Consider the following 21,678-nt stretch of genomic DNA (forward strand, 5'->3'; position numbering starts at 1 on the left):
GGGGTTGAACACTCCCATAATTTACAAATGCTTTAAAAATAGGAACCCAGTACCCATGAAATTCATCCTACACTTGAGGTTCTCTGGTTCACCAATGTTCTGGTTCACCAATGAATTCTCTGGGGGTCTTGTTAACAAGGCAGACAGGGATCCTGTAGGCTGGAAGGCTGCATCCTTATAGGCAACTGGGATAGGGTTGCACAGCAATATTAATGCCTACTCTCATCTCCACTGTTGCTCCTGCTCTCAACCCTCCCCAGCCAGCATTTTGGATTGCTTTTGCCTTGATTGTCTGCATTTCTCCAACAAGTGGATGGGTGGCTTTTGTCCTGGGCTGAAAGCAGATTCTTTTTTGCACCTGCCATGCTTGGGAATCCTCAGGGTTCTGCACTCCAGCTGCAAAAGGACTGGCTTTCTTCCATGGCATGGGCCCCATCCCCCCCCCCCCCCACATAACATTTTCCCTATGTTTCCTTCCTCTTTTGTCTCTTGACGTGGTTTTGAGAACTTCTGCCTTCCTGGAGTGCCATCCTTCCTGCATTTTTCCTGCACCCCATCACTTCTCTAACAACTCTTTAACCCTCAGAAGCAAATATCTTTGTCATACATTTGCTGACCATTTTGTGGCCCAGACACAATCATGTACATATTATAGAAAAGTTTTGCCTATTATCAATGTTCTCCAAAGAGAGATTGCAAACCAAAGGCAGAAGGGGAAGAAAAACCTTGGTGAATTTTAGAGAATTGCTTGCCTTTCCTTGTGTTTCAATCTCTGCTGTACCCACCATCCTCTCACATAACTGCAGGAAGCTGGAGTGTGTCACTGACCAGGTCTTAGAGGCTCCAACACCGAGCACACCTTTGGTCCAGGCCACCCATGTCACCATATTTGATCAGTAGGTATTTCCTGTGGGTGGCTGGACTTTTACTAAGCACTAAACACGTTAGCTCTAAGGAATTCAGTACTAGGAAGACACTTAGCTGCAGAACATGCCCCTACAGACCAGATACACAGAATGCTTAAAATCCGAATTAGATACAGACATGACTAGCTCTGTAAATTAAGTTTCAGGACCAAAAGGATCATGAACGAACAGGTCAAATGAAACAATGACTGCAGGAGGCTCTGTCTCTGGAGGTGGGTTCACAGTGGTATGAATAGGCACTGTTGCCCCCCCCCCCGCCCCCCTGCCCATTCAGCCTTCTTCCAACCCTTTTCTCCCCTCCCACATCCTTTCAAGCTTAGCATTGGCACTTTACAGGCTATTACCCAGTAAATGACTTTTAGAATCCTGCTTATGAATATTTAGATAAATGCTCAGATTTTTCCCAGCTGTCATGCTTATTGACTTTGAAATGGTTCCAGTTCTCAGGGCTCTGCCGGAGCACACATGTGGATGGAAGTCCCACATGAACTGATGTAAACCTATAAAACACTCCTCATCCTGAGCTGCCTGTGCCACTGAGCTCCTGGCTTGTGTGGGCCTGCCCTCTGCCTCTCTCCTCTCCCTCATAGGGTTTCTGGCTCCTAATTTCATTTAACCACGTTTGAGCTACAAAATATAGCAGGCACGGATGCAGGCGGAGAAGTGAGGTGTTGGGGGAATCTAATTTACTGCTGCCATGACTACAGATGTGAAATGAATCTGTGAACCCATGATGGATCAATCTCACGAAGGCGGGATTTAAATTATTAATAATGGCAAGAAATGCTGTTCAGTGTTCCATCCCAGGATCTTAGGGTGAGGGGACTTTGGGCTTAATTGGGTAGAGGATTAAGATTCTCAGCGCAATCTTGCCAAACTCTCTTGAGCATCTCCCAGTTGTGGCTACAAAAGTCCACACTACAGATGGTTTTGGCTGGTTCTGAATCAGGGCTGGCTTTGACTGCCTGCTGAGACAGAGTCCCACTGGCCAACGTCCACGTGATCATCTGGATAGAGCCCATCACCCCAAGGAACCAGTCTGTAATCTGGGAAGGTAATAGCCTGTGTCCCTGAGGGAAACAAGGCCTGTGTTCATATAGAACAAGAACAGGAAGACTAATGAAAAGGGAGGGAGAGCCTGAAAAAGGCATTTGCTTCAGCACTTTGCTGATGTTCTTTCTCTGAGGGGGTCCTGGGAGGGAGGAAGAGGGTAGCAGGGCTAGCAGAGGAGTTGAACTTCTTACCTAAAATACCACTTCAGACGGCACAGGAAGCAGGGTGCATCATTAGCATGATAGGTAGTGCTGGAACCACAATATTTCCCACGCATGGAATGCATTTCCCCCTCCAGCCCGCTGTGTGATGGCCCTCAGGATGCAGTCCCCCTTCCCCGACTTACTCTCATAGATCCATTCCGTCTGTGTGCTCTGGTTTTGCCAGGCCAGAAGTTCTCCATCTCGCTGTACGTATGAGGTAGAAGGTGTTGAGTCACTGTACAGAGACTCATAGGGAAGTTCAGAGGTGGAAGGAGGGACTGCAGAGAGGGTAGTCCCCTTAGAGGGGCCAGTCACTATGCTCCTGTCAGAGGGGAAGCACAGGGGCAGGTCAACTTCCAAAAGGGCCAGGTTAGGCACTCGGTGTGAGGACCTGCTGGGGAGGTGGGGTGGCTCCTCTCTGGCTTCTGCAGACGCTGCCCATCTCAGATGGTGAGTGTCCCAGGTTAGAAGGGACCATCTAGTAGATGATGGTAAATAGGTCTGTGTGCCATTCTGGGCAGCAGAGCCCCACACTGCCAACTGCTCCTTCATTTATAGTGAAAGGCTCTATGGATGCCATCAGAGGCCAATGGGCCCGGCTTCTATAAGTGGCAGTCCCATGTTCGGGAACATTCTCTGTCCTTCCTGGCTCATGACCCTGCCCATCCCAGTGGTCCTTCCTGCCTTACTGCTATCTCAATGGAAAAAATACAAAAGTAGATGCTGTAGCAGCTTAAAATCAAGCACGAAGATCTCTCCCCTCTAGTCTACCCACATACAAATACTGCCCATTACTGAGAAAGCTTTCCACAGGGCCTGACAACAGAACATTGGCTCTCAAGCAGAGGCCCTGCCATCTGGTAGCTTAGGATCAAAAGGGGACAACCCCAACACACTGACCCACACTGTATCCTTCCTCAGGAAGCTCTGGTTCTTAATTGGGGCAAGAAACTGTCATCCAAAGGGATGAGAAAGGTCTTGGGGTGTTTCAGTCCTGAAGTCATCTCATGTAAACTGGCTGAAATGGCAGGGACAAGCATAAGGAGGAATGCCCAGCACATAAACGGGCAATGACTATGGTTGGTAGAAAAAGTACACACTTTGGTGTCGAATGACTCGAGCTTAAATCTTGGCTCCAGTGCTATTGAGGAGTAACTGGGTAACCTACTTAATGTCTCTGCGCTTCAGTTTCTGTTCTTTCTGTTCATCATCCCTCCCTCACAGGTCCCCACCGGAGAGGACAGCGAGAGTGGGCAAGTGCACTGTTGGCTGCTGATGTTGTTACTGGAGATTCAGCAGTTTAGTGGCCCTTCAGAGACAGGCCTGTTCCCTGCCTGGGTCTGCATTCCCCCCATACAGAGAGGGACAGGGAGGGAGTGAGGGGCTATAGGCAGAGGCTGAGGGAGAGAAAAAGAGGCCGCTTGCTCTACCTGAGAGGCTCAGCATCAGGGGGAGTTACAGACAGATCTTGTTTCTCTTCCAGGGGACCCATGGAAGTGCCTGGCTCTGTGCAGCCTGTGGCTAGGGCACAGCAGCTGTGTTCTCAGGGTGCACCATTGAAAAGGGGCAATGGGATCAAGTGGCAAGATGGTAGATCCTAGATCAGGTGACCACAGGAATAAAGAACTAGGGAACACAGGTAGGCTCTTTAGGTGACTGTCGACTCTTGCCCTGTTCCAGGCCTCAGGGCCAGATCAGGGGACTCTCCTGGGCTTTATCCTTTTCCTGGGATAATGCCTGTCCTACCTCACTTACCAGGTGGTCACTGGGACCCAAAGAGGTAATGCAAGTCCTCGTGAAAGGACTTTGAGAAGTTAAAGCTGCCAAACACACCGAGTGATCATACCTAAGGTAATGGTGGGCTTATCTGCTCATTGCCATCTTCATGTACTACATTTACTCAGCATCCTCTCTGCCACACCTGCTCTGGGCTGAGACATGGTGAGGGCTTCTGGGGGCACCTATGGAAGCAGGACTAGGGTTCTGGCCTACCTGGGCCAAACACCAGCTCCCTGCTCCATCTGCAATGGAAGGGTGCAGGAGGAGCCACTAGATCCTAGATCCTGGGGAGATTGGATGGTTTCAGGCCTGCTTCGTCCGCTGTTTCAGAGTGGGGGACGGGCCTGGTGTGTGCCAGGGGGATCTTCAGGGCATGCGTGTAGAAGTGGGAAAGGGAGCCTTCCTGTTTATTAGGGACCCATGAAATGCTTGACCTGAACCTGCTTCCCTTTCCCTCCTCTGGCTTAACAAACAAATATGAGTGTAACACTTCTTGCCTAAAGTGGTTTGTGCAGGTTCAATCTCTCAGCAGCCTGTGTCAGGAAAGTCCAGGGCCTCTCTGAGCACCCGTAGCCCAGACCTGGACTCTAGGAGCCAAGCCAAAGAGCATGTGGCAGACACAGGTGAGGCCCCAGGGCCCCTCTGGTCCCTGTGAGTTCCTCGGTGACAGGAAAGCCACTCGAATAAAGGATTGAATGGGTGCCCATGTTTGGAATCATGATTCACGTTCTAGGCATGCTAAGTTGCCACACAGTGGTGTGGGTGGGGGGGGGCAGAACCAGCAATAACAATGAAGTGTAGCACTTACTGAACATTCGTGTGTGCTAGCCACTGCTCTCAGTGAGCCCCGTGAGTTAATACCCATTTAATCTCAACCACTGCCTCATGAGGCTGAAGAAACCGGGAGATTATGTGATTGCCCTGTGGCACACAGCTGGCAGAGATTCAAACCCAAGCAGTCTGGCTCCGGGGTCCCTGTTCTCAGTCACAGAATTTCCCGTGGTCACTCACACGTTCCTCAGTATGCTGTGGGTGTCAGTACCTGAGGTGAAGGGGACCTCCAAAGAGCCACCTCATCTTATCCACATTGCTGAGCCCCTAGGAGGGTGAAGTGTGGAGCTCAGGGGCCAGTGGAGAGCAGCCATGGGGGCCGGCCTCAGCCTCACCAGGTTGAAGGGTAGCCCTCAAATGGTAGCCTGTAGCTGCCCTGTGCTGCAGAGCAGGGATCTCATTCCTATTTCTCACTATAATGGAACTGGCCTCCTGCTTTCTTTGTATCTAGCATCAGCCCACTTCACCAGTGGATGCAAATGCCCTGCAGTCATCCTTTGGGGAGGGACTGTAGGGGATGAGACACAAAGATGAGGACTGTGAACACATAGTCCTTACAGGACTCAGGACTCAGGCGGGGGGCCGGGGGGGGGGGCGGGTACTGCCCACCTTGGTTTCTACAGAGCTGAGCACATGGAAGGAAGCATTTATTTATTTATTCCATAGGTATGTTAGTGACCATCTTGCATGTACCAAGCCCTGTGGCAGTTTAATGAGTGCTCACTGAATGGTGACCTAGACCTTAGAAACATGCCTGAATAAGGAAGGTGGTGACTGTCTTTTGGGCATTCGTTCATCTGTCCCCCGAGGGCATGGCCACAAGCCCTTTGTTATCTCTCCCTGGTTGAGAACTTCTTTGCAGACTCAGATGGCTCCTGCCCTTTCATCTCTGTAGTTCTGGGTGCCCAGGACTTGGATATTGGGACCTGTCCCTCACCCTGTGATTAGCTGAGTGGTAGAGGGGGCAGTGGTGGACCCTTATGTGTGACTCTTGGAGATACCCACCCCTACCTGAATCCCTCCTTCCTCAAGGGGCCTGAACCCTGCACCTCCACCCCACCAGCCCCCCAATTCACTTGTCTTCAGGACTCCTAAGGCTCCTGAAGCATCATCCCTAAGCATGAATTTCCACCTGATTTATCCAAAAAGAAAACTATTACCTTGTGGTAAGATGAGGCAAAGTTTGGTATGAAGACATACTCTTGAATTCTGTTGGAAAAAGAACAGAAAGATAATATTGAAAAAAAAAGAAGGCATCTTTCTTCTATTTAAAAATATGTTGCTAAGTGTGTGATGCTGGATTTGTGGGGGTGAGGCCCCAGTTTATAGAATTCTTCTATTTTTACTTTTCATTAGTGTTGTCTTTCTTAATGGTTTCCTTTAGAAACTACAAGGTTAAATATCGTAAAGTCAATGAGAACTTAAGATAATTTTCATGAAATCATGGATTTTGGAAATTCAAGTTTGCTCTGTTAATTTTTGGGTTATCACAGAAGCTTCCTTCTGTCATAGATGAAAGGTATCTATATAGAAGAGGTGACTGAGGCTCAGAGGATATAAATTTTTATTTATTTTATTTTGTTTTTTTATTTTATTGGAGTTCAGTTTGCCAACATATAGCATAACACCCAGTGCTCCTCCCATCAAGTGCCCCCCTCAATGCCCATCACCCAGTCACCCCCACCCACCTCCCTTTCCACCATCCCTTGTTTGTTTCCCAGAGTTGAGGATCTAAATATTTTTTAATATTTATTTGTGTCATTTAATCACCCATTTACCTTGAATGATAGGAATTTCATGTACAATTGGGATAAAGTAGGCCATTAGTTCTAATAATAGAGACTGGCACAGTGGAAGTAGTAAAGACATGAAAACCAGAAATTGAAATTTGAAACTTAAATGTTCAACACTTATCCACAGTTTATCCATGAGACAGAATATATTGAGGAATATTACTTTGCTGTTAAAATGATGTCTACAAAAGTTAAGCAATACGGGGCAAATATTGAAGTCGCAATTTCTGTTACAAAAGTAAAATACCAACTTGTACATACAACATGTTTAAAACTATAAAAACAAAGCTACAGAACAAGGACCACCACCACCAATCAAACATGGAAAAAATAAGAGCAGGAAGGACAGAATAAAAATCACTAAAGACTGAATCAGCTTTATTTATATTTGAGTGTTGGTCAATGGTGTGATGTTTTTATACCTTCTGCTTTTCAAATTAACCATTAAAATGAGCAAAAGTAAATTTTCTTTTTATGTCATTCTCCTAAAATTAAAATATGCACACTATTTATTAAAAAGCCTGAACAAAGAAGGACAGGAGGAAGGAAAGAAGAAAAGAAAGAGGCGATTACAAGAGGGAGAAGGGAAGCCTGGGGAGACTGTTCTGGCTCCTCTCATGATTTTCTGTGATCTTGGCATAGTCATATACCCTCTCTCTGACTCCAGATTCTTCACCTGTGTCATGGGGATAAATAATGGCTGGGTGAATTTAAGGAGACACAAAGATCAGGGGCACCTGGGCGGCTCAGTGGTTGAGCATCTGCCTTAGGCTCAGGTCATGATCCCGGGGTCCTGGGATTGAGTCCCACATCGGGCTCCCCACAAGGAGCCTGCTTCTCCCTCTGCCTGTGTCTCTGCCTCTGTCTGTGTCTCACATGAATAAATAAATAAAATATTAAAAAAAAAAGAAGACAAAGATTGTGAAATATACAATACATGCCCTATGCCTTGGACTGTGCTCCTGACCTTCTGGGCAAGACACAGAAGATGATGAAGTTTGTTCAGGAGTGGAGTGGAGGCTGTGAGCGACTGGCCCCGGGGCTCAGCATCTCCCCCACCAGTTGTACTCAGGGCACACTAGTTGTGGAGCTCTGTCATCATCTGTGAAGTTTCCTGCCTGACAAACTGGCTGGCTCTCTCCCATCCATGCCTTATCAATATATTGCAAACGTTTCTTCTTAAATATGCAGAAAACTGCTAGATGCCCTGTTGGAAAGAGTTATTGCAGCAGCAACTCTCAATTGGAAATGGCAAAGGAGTTATAATAGCATTTAGGCCAAACAGCATTCGGAGCTGTGGAAGAGGAGGTTGCAAGGGTAAAGAAAATCAAATCCAGCATATTATGCATATCAAAATACTATTGAGCAAAAAACATTATAAATCAAAATTAATATCCTGTGATATCTCTATGACATTATTTGCCACAGAACAGAATTCATCTTTTAGAAGGTCTTGAGTTTAAAAAAAAAACAAAACAAAACCCAAAAACTCAAAAGGGGCCTCAATATGGGGTGGTTTCATGTTCTGTGACAGCATGATAGTAACATAGATGGTACTTCCTTCTAGCACCTCCTCCCCATGTGAGATCAGAAGAGCATTTTTGCATCTTACACCATATGGTATAAGAGAGTTTTCAAAGCATTTTCAGTATGTTTTTGCATGTAAATATTGCAACCACACTGTGAAGAAAGGTATTTTTGTACATGGGGAAACTGATACTGAGAGAAAGTAAATGACATGCTCAAGGTCAAAGGCCTTGCCATGTGCTGGATCTTCTGACTCTTGACACCACAGTGTGGACACCCACATTTTACAAAACTTATCTGGAATCTCTCAGGGAGATTGCTCATATGGAGCTATTGATTATTCAGTGGTGATTGATGCTGCATTTATATTCAGGTTTCTTATCTAATTTTATTGGATTTCTCTACAAATCATGGGGAAAACATTTTTTCTTTGGAAAATGATTTCTTTAAAGAAGAGAAAGGGGGTTATAGGTTGCTAGTGTGACCCTATCCTGATTTGTCCCATGCAATAGGAGTCTCTTAAATTGAGCTGCCTGCTGAGTAGTTAGGTTGGGGGCACAGGTCCCTCCTATACCCCAGTTCATTGCATCTTTTTTTGTTACGTCCAATCCACAAATTGGGTGGGGTATGTGGTGATGGGAAGTGTAAACTACCCTTCACAAGTCAATGGTAGGGGAATCATAAAATACAATATAACAACAACAGTAATAACTAACGCTGGAAAGTCTTCGAATGCTATGTGCCTGTCATAGTCATAGTTTATAATGCTTTAGTATAATTTAATTCCTTTAATCTTCACAAATATCCTATAAGATATGTCTGTTGTTTCTAATTTATAGTTAAGGAAACCAGCATGCGGAGGAGTTAAGTGACTTGCCCAAGTTCCTTCCCTAATAAGTGGGAGAGAATTGACATTCGAACTCAAGACAGTTAAGCTCCAGAGAGAGGAAGGAAACAGTGTTCTTTGCGACAGACTCACATCTACCACCAAACAGACAAATAAATGGCACTCCTACTCCTCCATCCCCATCTGATGCTGTGGCCCACAATACTAGCCCCTCGTGGTGCTCTTTCCTGCTGAGCCCAAGTTGGCGCTCAGAATCTTTCTCCACATAGGGCTCCACCACTAGTCTCTAGCAATTAATCCATCAACCTGAGAGAAGGCCATTTGTCATTTCTAGGGCTCATTTTATAGGTGCCAATAAATTTATAAAAGGTGTTTCTAAAAATAAATGCAGGTGTGTGCACAAATATGTGCGTGTGCACACCCACGCGTGCAAATGTACCTGACTGTATGAAATAAATGAACTTGATTCAGTTTGCATGTACTGAGCATTTGCTATGGGTCAGGAAGGCACTCCTGTGCCAAGGCTAAACAAATCTCCTCTTAAAGGTATTGGCAAAATATTCCACATTAAGAAATCTTGATGTAAATTCTTTTGAAAAGTTCCAAATTCTGTTGTAGACCTCTTCTTAATTTAGCCTGTTTTGGGCAGTCTGGCTTGGTACCTTGGGTTTCATAGACCAAGACATTCTTCCATGTGTCTTTGAAGGCATTTTAGCATTCCTCTACAGTCTTTTCAGTGCCTCTCCAAATTTTGCTAGCAGGGCATTTATTTTCGAAGCTTTTTGCTTTATACACAGTTCCATTCACTTGACAGCATTGTATTTGTCCTACTGTAGTGGGTAATATATTTACAAAGGTCCAGTGCATACAGGGGACATGTTAAGAATGCTTGATTCATACTGTGCAAGAGAAATGGTCCAAATGCTATTTTTCAGAATTAGAATTAACACTTGGTATTTGAACAGCAGGAATATTAGGATTCTGAGTGGGACTTTCACAGCAGAGGCACACATGAAAGAGAGTTTCCCAGCAATAGAGGAATTACTTCTACAGTACCCTGACAAAACTTACATGAGGGTAGTAGGAATCTAGGATGGTGCATCTGATTTGAGGAGGGAGGTAAAGGCAAAAATGCCTGTGTGGCTGTTAAGAATACCCAGATGCAGGCTGTGTGATCAGACTGGGATTTAAAAATTCAAGCTGCCTGAGTTGCTCGCAGTTGGTAACAGAATCAGATCCAGGAAAATAATGTAGTCCTGTTTCTAGGTCAATATGAAGATGATGAAGATGACTTGGATTTGTAACTTCCTGAACCTGGTTGGATATGGCCATGTAGTCATGACAGCAAGAGAAAGCAGCACGGGGCCTAGGAGAAAGTGGGAGTCAGCCACCTTTAACAATAGCACAAGGGGTCCACTGCCAAATAATAAAACCCAACTGAAGGAAAAGGTGCCAGTCACGGAAACAGTATTGGGAAAATGTCAACCCCAGGGTGAGAGAAATAACTCTGAAGTTAAATACTCATATACAATGCCTTCCTGGGGCCGAGTGGGTGCTCCAAGCAGCATACTAGTGTCTGTTGACCTAGCAATAGATTTTGGAATGTATTCTAGGAAATAATTAGAAGTCATTGATAAAATCTAGCTCTAAGGATGTTTATCAAAGTGCTGTTTGAAAAAGTAACAAAAAAATCAGAAGCAATGAACAATTGATAATAATCAGGAATCAATTAAAAATACCACCGCTTGAAAATACAATTCAGTGTGATGTAGCTATGAAAATGATTTGCAGAAAATATACTAATGTGAAATGTATTCATATAAGTATGAATACTTATATATATTCATGTAAATATTTAATATAAGTATTAAATTATCTGTTATTATCAGATTACCTGCTTTTTACAGTATATTTATTATCTGTTACCTGCTTTTTACAGTATATTTATTTGTAATTATATATATATAAAGCATAATATTCCTTAAAAATTAGGTGACACACTTTTTTATTAAAAAAATTTTTTTTTAAGATTTTATTTGAGAGATAGAGCATGGGGGCGGGGAGCAGCCAAGGGAGAGGGATAAGCAGACTCCCTGCTGAGCAAGGAGCTAGATGTGAGGCTCCATCTGAGGACCCTGGGATCATGACCTGAGCTGAAGGCAGACGCTTAACCTACTGAGCCACCCAGGTGCCCTGTGACACACATTTTATAAAGTCTGGGGAAGATAAACCAAAGTGTGAAAGTGATTATTCCCCTACGGATGGTAGTGATTTTTTGCTTTCTTCGTTTTTCTTATATATAGTTTCTCAGACATCCACAATAAATATGAATTACTTGTGGAATAAGGAAAAAACACACAATATAGGATATATTTTGTTTATGAATAGGGGCCTTATCTTATGTTCATCAAGCCTGTCTGCTCTGACGGTACCATGCTTGGGGGCACGGCCATGGAGGCCAGGAAGAGACCTGGGTCAAGAATGAGTGTGCCTGCCTGTCAGCACCGTGGGTGGGGCTGACAGACTGATCTGTGCTCTCTCCCAAGTCTGATCTTTTATCCTGGGTGTGTGGTGAACCAGAGTTGCTATCTTTTAGGAGGCCCTCTTCTGAATGTCCCCTCCCTGATACTCTTCTTCATACACATACTCTTCCTTTCAGATACTTCCCCCTCGTCCAGATACTCACCATCTTCTAGATACTTTTCAAGCAGAAACTCGTTTTCTTCCAGAAACTTTTTCTCTTGTAGATGCTTTCTCTCCTTCAGATACTCTGATTCATACAGATATGTGTTCCCTTCCAGAAACTTTTCCTCTTCCAGGTACTCGTCTTCCTCTAGAAGGATTTCCTCTTCCAGATACTCACCGTCTTCCAGGTACTCATTGTCTTCAGGAGAGAGAGATTTTCTCTCTGAATTCTCGTCTTCCTCTTTATCTTCTTCCTCTGAAGATAAGGTCTGTGTGGAATATTGGGATGTTGAAGGTTCATAGGGAGGGGATGTTTCTCTTGATGATGGATTGTTTTCAGCAGACATGCTGGGGCAGCATTGAGCCAATGAGACCCCTCAGCAAGCAGTGGGCAGTTGCTTTACCATCCTGGTAACCAAGAAAGGAATAAAATCCCATTAGTCAGTAATTGCCTACTGCATGTTGATTTAAATACATTTTTGTTCACTCATTTTATTCCACAGTCTTTGGAAAGTGTGCAGATCAGTGCACATGAAAAGGTACAAACAAGGGGGAATGAAGGTTTTACCCTCAAGGAGCTCATAGGAAAGACCACAACTAAAGGCGACACCTTTGCAATGACTGCACAGTATGAAGTGAAGCAATGTTGCAGTGTCTAGTGGTACAGTCACCAGAGAGGACTTTTAGTTATTTGTTACGAAATATTTATTGCAACAAGACAGGATGTCTTGCAGGAGCTTGAAATCTGGTGAGAAAAATAGTCCTGTAGACAGGTTTCCATATGCAAAGTGTCAAGAGCGATAGGAGAGGCATGGGTGAGGTGGTCTAGTCATGGCAACTGGGGCCTCACAGCTGGGAGTCTGCCGCCAGACGGCCCCCCTCCTTGACTAGAAGCACCACCCACTGTTTGTTCATTCGGCAAACACTTCTTTTTACTTCCCAGCTTGGATGCAGCTGTGAGCACCTTGACTCCCTCCCAGAAGTCTTCTGAGCTCCATCCTAAGCTCCCTGCATAGCTTCTGTATTTCCATTAAAGTAACAATTTTGCTAGATGACATGATTTGCTTACACATCCGTCTTTCCAACAGAGTGTGAACTTTTTGAGGGTCAGAAGGATTGATTCTTGTTTAAAAATATATTTGAATCCTTCTACTCTTCTATATCACCACTGTGTCTGCCCACAGTGAGCCATGTCCTCTCCAGGCAGAATTACTGCAGCTCTTTTTAAACTGGCCTTCCTGGGACCGCGGCTGCCCAGCCCCCTGTCATTCTCCGTGAAGAGTACTTGTGGGAAAATAGAAACCAGATCCATGATATCCAGTCCTTATAAATCCCCCAGTGGCTTTCCCTTGTACTTGGAATCCCCCAATGGCTTCCAGGCCCTGTAAGGTCTGGCACCTGCCAGGCTCTCTGACTTATCTCTTGCCATTCCTCCTCTTTCCTCCCACTCTCTTAGTCTCTCCTGTAGCATTTACACTGTTTCTGGTTTCTGTTTACTTGTCCAGTCTTCCTTTTCCACTAGATAATAAGTGTCTCAGTGACAGTGACCTTATGACAGAGTGACTGTTCCTCACTCTGTCTCCAATGGTTAGCTTGGTGCCTGACGCTAAATACATGTCCAGTGAATAAATGATCATTAACTGAGTGAAAGGCAAGAATAGATGGCTCTAGAGCACGGTGTCCCAAAGTTTTAAAAAAAGATTTTTTTTTTTTTTTTTTTTTTGCACAGTGAGATAAGTTGAAGAGGCTGCTGCTCCTATTGGAGGCAGACTGTCCAGAATCTTCCTGTTTGCTCCAAGGACTTAATGGATCAGTGTTTTGGCCTACCTTTTTTCAGATCTTAGACCAGGAAGCTTTGTTTTAGGGACCGGCAAGATGAGATCATGGATCTCTTGCTAACATGTGTGCAATGTGATGCCCAAAATGAGAAGTGTGATGTGCGAACACATTCACAGTGGGCCAGTGGGCTCATCTATTCACCTGCAGGGTTGCTAGAACCCTTGGATTATTGGATTTTGATAGCATTTGCCTGAGGCAGTGTGGTGAACTGAGAGGGTGCTGTCCAGACCTCCTTTCAAAGGACTTGCTGCCCAGCTCTGGAGATTGTCTAGTAGTGGTCTAAGTGTGGGTGTGTGGGGGGTGTGTGTGTGTGCAGGCTTTAATTAGTTTATGGCATTGGGAGAGAGAAAAGAGGCTGCTTTGTGCTCCCCTGCTCCCTGGTAGTGACTACAGCCTAGTGAGAGGTTGAGAGATTAGGGTCTGTCTGTTGTGCAGTCCAGGTCCTGGTGGCTGGACTCTGGGAGAAAAGATGGCCACAGGTATTTCCAGAAGTACACTGCCTTATCCTTCCTTGGGAGGCTGGAACCTTCCTTCAGAAGACTGCCTGGCCCAAGGGAAGTTTATGATGATGTCTTTGTTGGCCAAGACACAGTGTCCTACAGAATAAGTCAGTCCATTTTCTGACCCTTGTCCCTGATCTCAGGAAGCTGTTATCTATAAACATAAGACACCTTTGCTGAGGCTCTGATTCAGTGGTGCTTGGATTGAATCAGGCCCTTTCTCTGACTTCCATTCTGACGTCTGTCCTTTTTGTTCCCAGGGGAGCCGCAGTGGAGGGTTCTCACTCCTCTTCACCCTTGATGGTGTTTAAAGTGTTTGGAGGTCCCAGGCAGACCTTTTTCCAGGGCCCCAGGCTCAGCTCTCCAGCCACCTTCTTGGCATCTCTGCTTGGATGTCTAATAGCCCTCTGTGATCCTGTTCTTCCTCCCCACACCCCTCAGCTGCTGATGGAACCCTTGGAATCCTCCCTTCTCTCCTCCTCAGCCTGCAGCCCAGCCACCAGGAAGTCAGGCTGGTTCCTCCTTCAAAGGATCCCCCCCTTCTGACCTGTGCCTGGTCTGACCAGCAAGGCATCTTGCCTCCACACTGCAGCCTTCTGCTAGTGGCTGATTCTCTGCTGGTAGACTGCTTTTAAAACTGAAGCTCCATCACCTCACCCCTCTGTGCAGAACCTTGCGATGGCTCCGCATCTCGCATTGAAAGCCAGAGCCCTTTCAGGCCTGCAGATCCTTCCTGCCTGGCCTGCATCTCCTCTCCCACCTGTCTCCTCCTGCCTTCTCCTTCCTCTCCTGCCACCCTAGTCTCAGCGTTGTCCCTAACATTGCCAGGCTCTGTTCCACCTGAGACCCTCACTCTACTGTCCCTTGGGCCCGTTCCCCAGGTACCATGGTCCTTCTGATCCCCCCTAACTAGCTCTAATTTTTCCTTTTTCTTATAGAGCATTTATCACTTCCTAACATACTAAGTACTTGATTTCATTTATTATGTATATTGTCTCTCCTCTCCCTAGAATGTAAATTTTTTGAGGGCCGGGATCTTTGTTTTATTCACTGATTTGCCCAAGTGCCTAGAACTGTGCCCAGCATAGAGTAGGAAATAATAAATATTTATTGAATGAACATGTGACTCCTGATTCCTCCCTGCCCAGAGCCCAGGCCCAGTTGAGCATAGCCATCTCCCTGAAACCGTGTGGCATGCCTGAGAACACTTAAGTGGCAGCTCTGTCAACATCTTTAGAGCTCCCGTTCCAAAAGGGCGATGGGTTTCTTTCCTCTCTCACTGAGACTTCACATTTTCTCCATCTCCTCCCAATAATTTTTTTTATTGGACTGCCAGTCATTTCTTAATTCTCTCAGCTTCCTAGTGTGTGTGTCTTCATCCAAATCACTGATACAGATGTCAAAGCAGAGAGCCCCAAGGGCAGGGACCAAGCCTCACCTGCCATCTTCATCCATCAGTCAGGAGAGGCTGGGGGAAGGGAATTAACATCTCCGTGTCAGCTACAGTGCTCCGCCTCCTTAGCCTTCATAACAACCCCTGATGTAGGTACAATCATACCCTCTTTCTGGATGAGGGAATGGGGCTCAGTGCTTAAGGGAAACAGAAGGGTTTATAATCTTTAGAGGGTCACAGTGACAAAAAGTAGCTTATGGGGAAAAATTGTGTTTTTTTTTTTCCTGAGCATCAAAAGTGAACCAAAGTAGGGAGAAAGAGGATCTTACCACAGACATTTCTTTGCTGGGGGCGCGGGTGTGTGTGTGTGTGGGAAGAAGTCTTTAAGGAATAAAGCTCTTTCTCTGGGCAGCTGGCAGTACCTAGTTGTTGAGGTTCCTCCCCTCTGCTCTCTTAGCCCTGCCCCCTTGACTCATAAGGCCCCTCCCCCTGTGTGTCCCTGGGGTCCCCTCCTGCTTCCTATCTCTCTGAAGCCTCTTTTCTCTCTACTTTCTGGGGGGGTCCTCCTCTTTGGCTCCCTAGGACTTCCACTCCAGATCTCCCCACTTCTCTAAGGGGATGGTTGGAGAAGTCCAGTCCCATATGACTTGCTCTCCAGGAATCTGTGCTACCTGTCATCTCTCCCAAGTGCTCCCACGCTCTTAAAGGAAATGTTCTAGAATTGTATGCAGCATCAATATCAAACTCACTGGGACATGATTTGCCACATCTTGCCTTCTCTTCTCCTTTTGTTTAAATCAGGACAATGTTCTCTTGTTTCTAGATTTGGGGTACTATGCTAATTTTTCTCAATTCTCCAACTATTTATATAATCCTTTGAGTTGCGAAACCAGCAAATGTGCCTAATTGAATTTGTTCATCATGGCATCCTTGAGCAGCAAATATGATTATCTCCATTTTACAGACAACAGTCAGGTTCAAAGAAATCAAATGGCTTACTGAAGGTCAGACAAGTAAAAAAGTAGCCAAACTAGGATCTGGACACAGGTGTGCCATTGCAGAGTGGCATTTTTTCCCCCCACTTGGACTATCATGTGAGTTGAGAGACTGTATTCTTTGGAGGGTAGCCCTTCCTGGGGCACTGGCTTTAGTTCTCAGCTACCACCCCCCTCACCCTAGGCTAAACAATCATTCTCGCCTAAACAGGGTGAGATGGCGGGAGGTGGGGGAAGAGGGGTTTGTGTCATTCCTGAGCATTTCCTCTGTGCCTACAACAGAATAAGGCTTTTAAAAAAAAAAAAATTAAATTCACAAAAATCAGGTAAAGTGTTACTTACTTTTCAATGTAGAAAACCAGGGCTCACCTATTTGGGATTCCACACGAGGTCTGTTCGATTCCAAGTCTAAATCAAACTGCAAAGAGATGAGAAAGGTATGTCATCTTTCAGTCTGGACAACTCAAATTTTTAGTGATTCCCTCAAATGTAGAGGCCTTAATGGTAATTATTTAAGAGAACTGAAGAATATTATTTAGCGTTTCTTTTTGCTAAAGGGAAATTCATTTAGATGGAAAGCCATTACCAGTTAAGTTTGCTGGACTGATTTTGAAGAGTCCTATAGAATAGAATGCCCTTTGAATTGACCTTCTTCAAATCTTTGAAATTGTGACACATGAAGTGGGATTACTGAGAACTGTTATAACAGATGACATACTCATTTTCAGATAGTTCAACTTAGGATCTCAGTAGAAGCATATTTTGGGTGTGCCTTGTTGACACTAGTGGTGTGCTGAGCTACTTGTGTTCTCAACTCATAGGAGCACACATGAAGGCTGCCCAACAGGGCTGTGGGCAGCAGATGGCAGGAGAGAGGGCACTGACTAGGCTGAGCTTGAAGCTGAATATGTGATTTTGAATGTGCTCCCTGTTCTCCCACTTGGTGTCTAGGCTTCTCTTCTCATTTGTAGTATCAGTGGATTGACCTAGAAGGGCTCCAGGCTCCTCCCAGCCCTACATTTCTAAAGACTATCCCTTATGCAAAACCCTTAGAGCCAGTTGTGTTGTGGCATTCACTTTTGTTTCTGATTTAGGCTGCCCTTATGATGTTTATGTCATAAATACATGTCGATCCTAGAGGGGTTGGGGGGGCGGGGGCAGCACCCTGTAGTCAATCTTATTAGTATTTTTATAGCAAAACATGTAAATTTTCACAATAAGTGGGATAAAGAGAAATTTTCAATAGCTCCACATCAGTTCAGGTTGGATTTTGCTTTGAACCGAGCTCTAGCAGTTCAGGTTTTGTGGCCAAATGGGTTTGCCACAAACTTATCAAGAAGACTTAAAGTTTTCAGAAATTTTTTCAATTATGAAATTTGTGGATAAGACATTTTCATCTTGCATTTGTATTTCTTATTGGTGCTCACGTCTAGGAATTACCTAATGTGGTGTCATTAATGGGAAATGCAGTGCAGTTAAAAATTACTCTAGGAAGATAAAATCTACTTTGTAGAGCTCCATTGCTATTTCTGGGATTACAGTGTGTCTAATGGGGAGCACAGGAAGAATTATTTGCAGTCATGACCGTGCAGCCTTCAAGACCTGGGAACAATGCAGCTGTAGTTATGACCAATTATGCTCATGGCTCAGTACTTACAATGTCAGGGAATGAACTGAGTCCAAGTCAGAGATTTTTCAATAATAACAGCTGAAAGAGAAATGTTTTCTGGTTAGCTCTTAGTTACACAGAAAATTAGCCAGACAATACCTCATTCTCTAAGAATATTAGAAAATGGTTATTTTTCCTATGATAATTTGGAATAGTTTACTTTTGTGGTACAGTGCATTTCTCCATTAACCTTCTTGGATCAGTAGCTGTCCCTGAATGTTCCCCATGGAAATCAAACCTGAGCATCCCTCACTTCTAGAACCTCCCTTTCCATCCCCTTCTCCCCCATCTCTAAATGGTTCAGCCAATCCAAGCACTGATGCTCTCTGGGCACTGCAGAGAACTCACAGGGATGCTGCTGTGGGTTTTACATTTTTTAAGAAAACCGCAATACTCAACATCTGTTGGGTATTGTATGAAAACCTAATTTTTGATTATGCTGTCTTCCTTTTAATGATGGCATATTTTGCAAAGCTGGGTTTTTGGCAGTTGTTGAGATGAAAAGGAAGTATCACGCAAAAATCAGCATGAAGTAGAAAATGAGGGTGGCCACGTGCAATCAGATTCCAAGAATGGAGAAGTCACGCAATGCCCCATGGGCACATGCATTCCGTTAGAGAGTCATCATGGCTATTCAAGAATGAAGTAAACGCATTATTTTTTTCTTCTCTAAGTTGTGACATAAATATACACAATATTTATTAAGTTATTTGGATATAATTAATAAATGAAAACTGTACAGATTTCTTTTGGGGTGGAGGGGCACCATGAAAAATTTACTGAGACAGTAAGGGTGCCGTGAACTGAGAAAGTTTCGGAACCTCTGGAATAATACACACAGTTGCTCAGACGTAGAAATATGGAGTCATCCTTGATTCCTCCCTCTTTCACTCTCCCAAATCTGCTAACCAATCAGTAAGTCCTCTTGGCATTATCCTCCAAAAAATGTCTTGAATCCATTCTTCTGTCTGCTATTACTGTGCTCACCCTTGTCTAGCCCACCATCTTCTACAACTACCTCTGTGTGCTTTGGCTCCTGCTCTCTGATAACCCATTCTTCAAAGGGAAAATTTTAAAAAAATATTTATTTGAGAGAGAGAGAGAGAGAATGGGGGAGGGGGCAGAGGGAGAAGGAGAGAGAAACTCAAGCAACTACCACTGGGCATGGAGCCTAGCCTGACTCTGAACTCAGGCTTACAGCCCTGAGATCATGACCTAAGCAGAAATGAAGACTCAGATGCTCAACTGACTAAGCCACCCAGGTGCTCCAGTAATCTTTCAAATATATAAATTAGATCATGTCACTCCAGGGGTTAAAACCCTCTAGTGGTTTCCGTTTCAATTTCAAAGGACTCCAAAGCCTGCCCGTGTTGGCTCCTGCTATTTTTCTTACCTTTCCAGAGTCTCTTTCTCCCCTTGCTCACTGTGCTATGACCTCTGCCCACCGTGGCCCTTCCCATTGTCTGGAAAGTTCTAGATCTTTAAATGCTGTCCTTAAGTGTCACCTCCCCAGTGAGGCCTTCCCTGAGCAATTGATCTAAAATCGCCCCCGACCCCACCTGTACCGTATCACTATGTATCTTATTCTTTTTTTTTTTTTTAAGAGGGAGAGAGGGAGAGAGTAGGGGGAGGGGCAGAGGGAGTGGAAGACATAATCCCAAGCAGGCTCCATGCCCAGCACAGAGCCCAATGTGGGGATCAATATCACAGCCTTGAGATCTTGACCTTAGTTGAAGTTAAGAGTCAGACAAGTTTAACCAACTCAGCCAGCCATCCAGGCACCCCTCTTACCAAGCTGTTTTATTTTCTTTTTTTTTCATGCTGTTTTATTTTCTTTATAACATTTGTATCATGTTCATTGATCTGTTTATTGGAGGATAGAAACTTTGCTCCTTTTTGTTTGCCATTATATTCCTGCCACCTAGAATAATGCCTGGTACACAGGAGGAGGTTAATAACTATTTGTTGAAATGAATAAATGAGTGATTATTTCACATGGTTTAACTTTGGATCATTTGCTGATGGCTCCTAATGGAGAAGATCCAGAATTTGTGTCGAGAGGAGGAAGTCAGTAATTTCACTGAGTGATGTATATGTATGTAAAATATACATTTATATACAAAATGTTTTATAAACTAGGTATTCTAATTACGAGTTTTCTATATTCTTTGAAAAGAGACAACTGCTTGTTATCTGAACTCCATTTTTCTTAGCAATACTGATGGTTTATCATAAGTTTATATGGAATTAGATAGTTAATGAGCAACTCCCATCATTTCATTTGTTATTTTCCTAACAGGCAAGCTCCTCCTACCTCTTCCTTTACTTTTTTCAAATTAGGAAAATGAGATAAAGATGTACAAAGGAACATTGCTATAACAACAGCATCGAACAAAACATGGGAATGCCATGATCCAGCCTAAACCCACTGATGTGTTTTCTGAGATACCACCAAATCCAGGTCGGGCGCAAAGTGGAGAGGCAGCAGGAACAGGTGTGGAATTATTCAACATCTCTGGCCAACAGCAGTGGGGATTAAGCAGAGATTTCTTTAACGAGATTAATTCTGAAATACTAAGCAGTTTGGCATATCCCTCAAGATACAAAGCATTTGTATCTATGTAAGATTAAAGGAGCTTTCACACAAAGCAATTTTATTTTTCAACATGAAAGTGATGCTTTGGAGGGGTTGCTTGAAGGAGGCATGCTGCAACAAATGTGGGGCATGCCAAAGCTTCTTTATATAAAAGACAGTTTACTCAGCCAAGAATTCTATCTGTAGCTTTTACTACCCAGTACATACAGAGCATTGTTCTTCAAATCACGGGATTATGGAGAAAGGGAGACCAGGGGTTAGGAATCAGGTTGACAAACATCCCAGGCCGGTGGTTATTCAATGATAACCTTGGATATCCAGGGATGGCAGCTCAGTGCTTCCTGAGGCAGACTGTTGGACAGCTCTTATAAATAATAAATAATGGCGATGATGCTGGTAATAATGATAAGAAAGATCACAGCCACTGTTTCTATGTTCAAGACACTGTATTTAGCACATAACAAATTACACAGACTTCTGCTAAATCTTCCTCCCTTGGGCTTTCACCCAGCCTTCCCAGGTCTGTTCTCTGGAGCTACTCACAACAGATTTGCTCCACAGCAAGCTACAGATATTGCAACACAGCTTCTGTGTTCTGTACCTTTTGTTTTGTTGGGTTTTTGTTTTGTTTTGTTTTACTAAACTGAGGTTTATTTTTTGAACCTAAGTAGTTATGTAGATCAGTATTAAATTTCATCTTGCTGGCTTTGCCTCCCTCTTCCAAGCTGCTCAAATATTTGTGAATCTGATTCTATCACTCAGTGTATTAACCAGACTTTATAAAAATGTGCTACTGAAAATGATAACCTTCCACATCTCCCTCCTATCCCTTTTCCCTTTCTTCTTTTCCTCTTTTGTGCCACAAAAAATTATTGACTTTCTATGTGCCAGACACTGTCAGGCATTGGGACTGCAGGATTGCCATAAAGCACATCTATAGACCTCAAGATCTTGCTGAAGCAGGGAAACAGAAAAATAAATTAAAATACAGTATAGAATGATGATGTCATGAATGAAAACAGAGGAGGTGAATGTCACTGTA

General features: G+C 44.2%; 2 protein-coding genes across 19 annotated transcripts in view; one reads left to right on the forward strand and one right to left on the reverse strand.

Moving 5' to 3' along the window:
* CBY2 (chibby family member 2) overlaps nt 1–21,678 on the forward strand; it is a 103,258-nt gene that overhangs the window by 32,790 nt on the left and 48,790 nt on the right. For 2 of the 6 annotated variants that reach the window (XM_072783051.1, XM_072783052.1), the window contains exon 2: nt 20,381–20,534. The exons of 3 other annotated variants lie outside the window; for them this stretch is intronic. In XM_072783051.1, coding sequence (XP_072639152.1) covers nt 20,472–20,534 — 63 coding nt within the window. In that variant the 5' untranslated portion in view covers nt 20,381–20,471. Of the gene's footprint in view, nt 1–20,379; nt 20,535–21,678 lie in introns of those variants that run through there. One more of the 6 variants, XM_072783053.1, reaches the window with a different exon arrangement.
* The window catches only part of ERICH6B (glutamate rich 6B), a 56,396-nt gene that overhangs the window by 31,292 nt on the left and 3,426 nt on the right, over nt 1–21,678 (reverse strand). For 4 of the 13 annotated variants that reach the window (XR_012010179.1, XM_072783046.1, XM_072783037.1 and 1 more), the window contains exons 1-6: nt 19,434–19,499; nt 18,029–18,079; nt 16,714–16,789; nt 11,646–12,052; nt 5,953–6,001; nt 2,326–2,504 (exon numbers count right to left, since the gene is read on the reverse strand). Coding sequence is in view for 12 of the 13 variants with exons in the window: in XM_072783046.1 (XP_072639147.1) it covers nt 2,326–2,504; nt 5,953–6,001; nt 11,646–11,991 (574 nt within the window). In the remaining variant the exon portion in view is untranslated. Of the gene's footprint in view, nt 1–2,325; nt 2,505–5,952; nt 6,002–10,030; nt 10,214–11,645; nt 12,053–15,421; nt 15,452–16,713; nt 16,790–18,028; nt 18,080–19,433; nt 19,500–21,678 lie in introns of those variants that run through there. The other 9 variants (XM_072783044.1, XM_072783045.1, XM_072783042.1 and 6 more) reach the window with 5 other exon arrangements.

Source organism: Canis lupus, chromosome 17, assembly GCF_048164855.1.
Source record: "Canis lupus baileyi chromosome 17, mCanLup2.hap1, whole genome shotgun sequence".
In the NCBI taxonomy this organism is placed as follows: domain Eukaryota; kingdom Metazoa; phylum Chordata; class Mammalia; order Carnivora; family Canidae; genus Canis; species Canis lupus.